Genomic DNA, 7,191 nt, shown 5'->3' with positions numbered 1-7,191 from the left:
TTATTAAGGGAAGGTCAAAATTTATAAAAAATATGTTTGGGTCAAAATAACACTACACAGAAAAAACCTTGCAGTTCACATTTCTAAACCAAAATCCTCTAAAGTATTATCATCTTTAGGGTGTTCATCTGCTCTTTAAGTTATCCCTTTCCTGACCTGACAATTAAATCCTGTCTCTCATCTGTAAAATTAGCAGTGTTGTTATGCGTTGTATCCTTTAAAACAATGGGGCATATTACCAACAACTAGCGATAATTTTTGTCTCTAACTTGTTTAGAGACAAAATTTATCGCCGCACATCGGCGATTTTTATCGCAGATAAACCTTGCTATTAACAAGGTTTATCGCAAATGCGATAAAAAACGGCCGAAATGCATGAATATCGCTGAAAAGTCAGCAATATTCATGCATTATCAAGCAAATGCTCTTAGCCATGTTATCCACCTCCCATTGGATAACATGGCTAAGAACTGCTCAGGGCAGGTGTTAGCTTTTGGAGATATTCCCGCTTAGCGCGAATATCTCCAAAAGTTGGTAATAGGAGATAGCGATGTTAGCGACTGTGTTCAGTCTCTAACATCTTGGCACGCCCACTTTGCATCTCATTAGTGATAAATATCACTGACATGCAAAGTGGGGCCCAAGATGGTCGCTATCTCCTACTAGCTGTCGCTAACTGGTGTTAGCGACAGCTTGGTAATAGGGAGATAATTTTATCTCCGCTTTGTTGGCTTTTAAAGCCAAAAAAGCGGAGATAAACCCCCTTGATAATATGCCCCCTTATTCTTAGAGATGTATATCATTTTACATGACAATTTTCTCCTACCTCACTTCATTTCATCATCTCAATTAGGATTACAAAAAATGATGACTGTGGAATATCCTCACTTTCCAGATCAACCAGTCTTGTGTAGAGGTAAAGGTTTACAAGCTTATAAATTGATTACCGAAAGTCTGAACACCTCATATTACAGTCAATTGCGAACTTCATTCTGAAAACCTTATGCCCTATTGTCTTATTCAGCTTAGTCTTTCCGTATTTTTACTGAGTATTTTGAAGCCCAATCAACTAGGGGGTGCTTAGGCGTTCAAAGCATTATAAGTCAACCTTGAGGAAATTCTCAGATCAGAGGACAGGACTAATGACACTTTTTTTGCAAACTTTTTATTACAAACGAGTTTCTAGTGCTTCTTTGATTGTTGCAAACATGCTTTAAACAATCCCAATAGGAGCCTCTCACCTTGCCATAAATGCCAGTTTTCCTAACTTGCTGTGTCAGAAAGTCATGTTTTTATCAAAGACACTGAGCCGATTATTATTTCTCTGCAAGGATTTTAATAATTTGGTCCTGCCCTAAAATTTTAGTCATGTCAGCTCCTGCTACCATTTCAAGAAATTTAACACTGCTTTGTGGATACTTCCCAGGAGATTCATGACTTTCCACTGGCTTCATTGATTCTTTTATTTATCCTTCCTGTTTCATCATTCCTAATTGACTCGCTGATACAAGAGAAAAGTACATACTGCAGGGGCTTATGCACTTTAATTGGCAGTGTTTTCTCAATGATTTGTCATAACACTTCCCTGAGGCTGTTGAGAAGTGGAGTTATTGTATTTTACATGACTGCTATTTGATTAAACATCGGAAAAGACAGCAAGATATTCACCTCTATGTCTTTAATAAAATTAAGATGATTCATCAATACTAGACTGGAAGATCTGCATTTACATTATACCCCACATATAAACCTACCTGTAAATCTGAGTACAGTGGACAGAAACCACAATATATCGCGACTGAAAATCCGACCAGTAAAAGAAGTGCTGTATAAATTAAACATCATAGCAGTCATAACTGTTCTAAAAGGATAATCCAAGTTGTAAAACATATTTTTCAAAGTAGGATTGATCACCTTTGTGCAAAAAGGGCACCGATTTTAGTGTTAATGATAGTAGGACAAGGTTTGAAGTCTAAAAATGAAATGTGCAATCTTGATTAAGTGGAAGTGCTTTATAGATAGCCACTATCACATCCAGACCTGTGAGCATTATCGGGCCGATTCCGATGCGGTAGGAAACAGAATGTCCCATTAGGATTCCTTTCGGACCGACCCATTTTGATGGGGTAAGTCAGAAAGAAATCTGAACCGGATTTCCAAATGGCCTCCAGCGGGCTCAGAAAGCCCGGCTGCCATTTGGAAATCCTCCATCAGTCCCTAGGGCAGTTCTTTCCAGCTGAGAGATTTCGATGGGTGATTCCCACAGCCTTCCTGTGCCGGCCTTTCCGACACAGAAAGGCTGTGGGAATCCGACTGTGGGGCCCCCAGCAGGCCCCCCAAGGGTGCAAGGCTTCCGGATGGCACCCCTATGGTGGCCCCTGTTGATCCCTGCACCCGGGATGAACTGTACCTCTGCTCTTTGCAATGAGAGCATGCATTCCATTCAGAATGCATGCTCTCATTGTAAAGAATAGGTTTGCGACCAAACAGTGTTCAATTGAATCCTACTTGTTGGGATGGAACCAGCTACAGGAGTTCGTTCCGTTCAAGCTCCTAAACGATGTCAGACGGACTCCGGTCCATCCGACATCGTATTCGGGCCTTTTGGGTAGCCTTAATTGCTATGTATTGCCTTCTTAAAGGCATCTTTGACTTCTGCATTCCTGAGACTGTAAATGATTGGATTTAACACTGGGGCAAAAACCGTGTAGAACAGTGAAGCAAGTTTATCTAGCCTCATTGATGCACTTGGAGGTTTCAGGTGTGTAAAAGCACCGGTCGCAAAAAACAGGAAGACCACCATCAGATGTGCTGAGCAGGTGGAAAAGACCTTCTTCTTTCCCCCTGAAGAAGGGATCTTCAGGATGATCCTAATAATGTGCACATAGGACAAGCAAATAATCACAAAGGTTGCCAAACCCACGCCCCCAGCCAATGTGAAAAGCACAATTTCATTGGGCACAATATTAGCACATGACAGCTTCAGCAGTGCTGGAACTTCACACAGTATATTTTCAATAATGTTTGCTCCACAAAACGATAATCGAGAGAGAAGAAAGGTGTTTACAAAAGATAGCACAACACCACTTAGCCAAGAAAGGGAAACAACTTGGATACAAAATCTTCTGTTCATGAGTTGGGTGTAATTTAAAGGGTGGCAGATGGCGACATAGCGATCATAACCCATGGCAGTGAGGATTAAGACATCTGTGAATGAAACCAAGAGAACGACAAAGACCTGGACGAGGCATTCACTAAATTCAATGTGTTTCTTCTGGACCAAAAGATCTTTGAGTATCCTGGGGACAGTCACTGTAACAGATACAGTGTCATGAAAGGACAGGACCAGGAGGAAAAAGTACATGGGTGTGTGTAGCTTTGTAGTGACTGTGATGAGAGCGATGACCGTGATGTTTCCCAGCAGGGCAATGATATAGACGAGCAGAAACCAAGCGAATAGTGCAGCTTGAATATCTCCATCGAACGTAAATCCCAGAAGTATGAAACTCAAGTTTGTGGTCCGATTCCTCATGTCCCTTGTGCCTGATGATTAAAACAGTGAAAATAAGGGGTACACAGGATTTTATTACAGCAACACAGTAACATTCTTGTTCATCTCATCTCTCCAAATTACCCCTCTCTACCAACTCAAGGAAATTGTTCAATACCAGCTTTATTCTCCATTTCTCTGTAAGCGTGCCCCTTGCTTTCAAAGAAATAAACTGCCTATACCTTCCCTCTTAAAGAAGCCATCTAGTGCAGAGAAAATTTACAGGCCTGTTTGTGCAGACCTGCATTGTTGGCAATCACCAACAATAGTTGTTCAAGAATGTTGCTTTGTTTAATGATGTCTGCTTCGGTTTTGAGATCTATTGTGACATTCATGGAATGGCCCTTGTAATGACTTTTTCTTGGTCTCCTCTGTTTTCTATGTCTGTGGTTTTGATTTTGAAGGATCATCAGCTCTTCTTTATTTATAAGCATTAAACAGTTGGCCACCTATTTTAACCTATATCGTTATTGATTTGGAATGAATAGATCTGCATGAGCCACAGAGACATTTCTACAGCGAGTGAACTTAAATTATTATTTTCAACAAGAGAAACTTGTCAATTTTCTTGAAACCTGGGAGAGCATAATTAAGAAAAATCAGAAGAGAAAAACATAGCAAGTGTTATGCATGGACAAACAAATGCATTACAAATGCCAACATTGAAATGTTAAAAATAGTAAAGGATCTGATACGTGGCGGCCTACAATCTCTCAATGGTTCAGGGCCAAAAAGCCAACATTACTCTGAACCAAGAGCCCCACTTAAGTCTAAAGGAATCAACAACTAACAGCTAAGGGTGAATATGTTTTAAATTCGAATAAAGTTGACCCTTAGAGCCAGATTTATTAATTCGTCTTAGGCTGTAGCTGTAGCCCACACTTATAGAATTGCTATTGATCATGTATAATTGTGTCTCTGTAAAATTTGCCTGGACTACCAAGGTTATTAGACTAAGGACCATTTTTAACTTTTAATGACTTTCAGTGAAGTATTGTATTTGATTTAAATTGGTCTTTGACCATTTTATATTTCCCTTTTATTATATGAAATGTACATGTATTTTAGAGATTTGTAAACTGTGTTACATGTCTTTTATGATTTAATTATCGAAAAAAAACTTCTTGAAATTGAGTATCTTTGCACTTTGGGAAGGTGGGTGAAGTTTCCAAGACTTTGCATTTAACCCATCCCTGGTCATTCAAATAATGCACAGTTCCTGCCATGTATAGGACACTTCCCTGCAGCTGGATAACCCTCCCACCACCCACCAGGAAGGGAGGGACATTATCAGGGTGCAAGAAATCATGCAGTGCATGGCTTTTGCTGTGGACCAAAGCGCCTTTCCAGCAAGGGCATTGTGCCCACTATCCAGGACTGCACTCTACCGTAGCAATTAACTGTGTCTGCCTGGTAGTGCCCTGCAGCTCCAAGTCCAAACCCTTACAGCGTAGACCTTCCAGCTGCACTGAAAAGTACTGAACAGCAAAAGCTCTGTGCTGTAGTGGGCACGCACTATTTTCTCTCCTTTTTAAGGTCAAAGTCAACCAGACCGCACAGCTGTCTGGTTGCGAAAATACTTCTTGTGGGCATTCTGAAAGCTTCCCTGTGCGCGCATTCCGCCCATTCCATACAATTGGCTTTGTGTTTTGTTGCTCACATTTTCTTGCTCTCTAGTTGCTGGCTTTATTTGCTTTAGGCTGTCCAGCATGTCATCATCCCTCCCACGGAGCAAACTTTATTCACCATTGCTCCTTGTATTTTTACACGAGTCCTCGCTTTCTCTAAACAGGCCTTTATATTTTGTTCTTATTTTGTCACATTTGCTGTGCATTCAAAGACAGAGGTCAAATGCCAGTCTCTGTCTTCTGAGGGAGCTTGGAGTTTACTCTTCTTTCTCTGACATCAAAGTGAGAGGATTTATATGACAATCTTGCTGGTACTGGGAGAGAAAATAATTTTTCTAGCAAACAACGTTTTAATGTCTGTAAATGACTTGTGAAAATATTTCAGAATATATATCAGAATTAGGATATGAAAAATGAAAAAAAAAATTGTAATTCAGACATGTGGTGGAAACAAATATTTGAATACGATCAAAATTAAGTAGTCGGCTAGGTAATTGTATTTCCACACTATCATTTGTGCACTCAATAGTTTTTATCAGTAAAACTGTATGTGCAAATGTAAATGTCATTTCAATTGAAAATGTGTTGTCTGTGATCGCAGTTCACTAACACACCATGCATGCTACATTCTAAGCCATGCAACTCTATACCACACTACTGTATGCCACTTCACTCTATGACACGTCACTCAACCACACTCCACGCCACTCTATGCCAATTCACTCTAGGTCACTCTACTCCACTCCACACTACTCTATGCCACTCCATGCCACTACAATCTATGCCACTCTACTTCACAACACTCAATGATACTTTACTCCACTGTGTAGCATTCTATGCAACTCAACACTACGCCACTCCACCATACACCACTACACTCCAATCTGCAGCACTCCACCCTATGCCACTCCACTCTGATTCCACTCCACTCTCCACGATACTCTACGCCACTCTACCACACAACACGATGACACTCCACTCTATGACACTTTATGACACTTTACACCTCTCCACTCCTTTCCACGCTATGCTCCTCCACGCTACTACACTCCATGACACTCCATTCCTTGCCACTCTACTGATCGCTAATCTACTCCACCCTTCGCCAACTCTACTCCACCCTTCACCAATCTACTCCACCCATCGCCACTCTACTCCATTCTTCTTCGCCACTCTACTGCACTCCACTCTACGCCACTCTTCACCACTACAATCCACCCCATGCGACTCTCCACTATTCCACTAACTTTTAGCCATGTTGAACAGCAGCTTCGTTGGTGTACAACATGGTTGAAGCACATTGGACAGCCGCTAGCTCTTGTTTAGATGAGACCTATTGGCTTTTCCAATGCTTGTTTTTCTTTAGCTTGGCCTTTCGTGAGGTTGGCAGCATTTTTGCATGTGCCCCCACGCACTTTGCCCAACGGGCAAAATCAACCTGTGGTTCTGTTTGGGGCCAATCCCTGACTTTCCGCCAACCTTTTCATGGCGGGTTCCCGATCATGAAAAGGTCGGTCAAAATGCATGTCATGATTGGGATGGCAGTGCTAGCATCGGCACTGCCGCCCATCCCCACTGCTTTTCCCACCACCGCCACGGGATCCAGGATCCTGGCCCTGGAGACGGTCTTGTGGCTGTCCAACCCATCATGGTCATAATTGAGCAGTAGGACCGTCGAGAAGGCGGCAGTCGGACTGCCACCAAGAGTACGGTGGTCTTCGGGCAGCTGTACTCATAATCAGGCCATAAGATAGCAGATACTGAGGCCACCTCTGAGGGAGAGGAATATGGAGCTGACTCCGGAAGTGATTTTTAAGTCGGCTGTGTTCTATCCAATGACTCCTCTTCCAGTGATTCTGAGGGACATGATGATGCCAGTCATGCTGTCCTTTCACAAGCACAGTCTGTGCACCGGAGTGACCGTAGCAGGTTAGACCAACTCAGAGAGCTGGCATGTGCAGCGGAAAGCACAGATTGAGTGTAATCTTGGGAGCCCCCAATTTAGTTTAGCTC

The 7,191-nt window shown here is 42.1% G+C and overlaps 1 protein-coding gene across 1 annotated transcript; it reads right to left on the bottom strand.

Moving 5' to 3' along the window:
* Positions 1-2,614: 2,614 nt before the first annotated feature.
* LOC147748675 (olfactory receptor 1G1-like) lies at positions 2,615-3,532 on the bottom strand. Its single transcript, XM_086928370.1, has one exon. The coding sequence runs from the start codon at positions 3,530-3,532 to the stop codon at positions 2,615-2,617; it is 918 nt and encodes a 305-aa protein (XP_086784496.1).
* Positions 3,533-7,191: the final 3,659 nt, after the last annotated feature.

Source organism: Lissotriton vulgaris, chromosome 1_1 (assembly GCF_964263255.1).
Source record: "Lissotriton vulgaris chromosome 1_1, aLisVul1.2, whole genome shotgun sequence".
NCBI lineage: Eukaryota > Metazoa > Chordata > Amphibia > Caudata > Salamandridae > Lissotriton > Lissotriton vulgaris.
The sequence above is the reverse complement of the archived record's forward strand: the minus strand, read 5'-3'. Positions and strand labels throughout refer to the sequence as shown.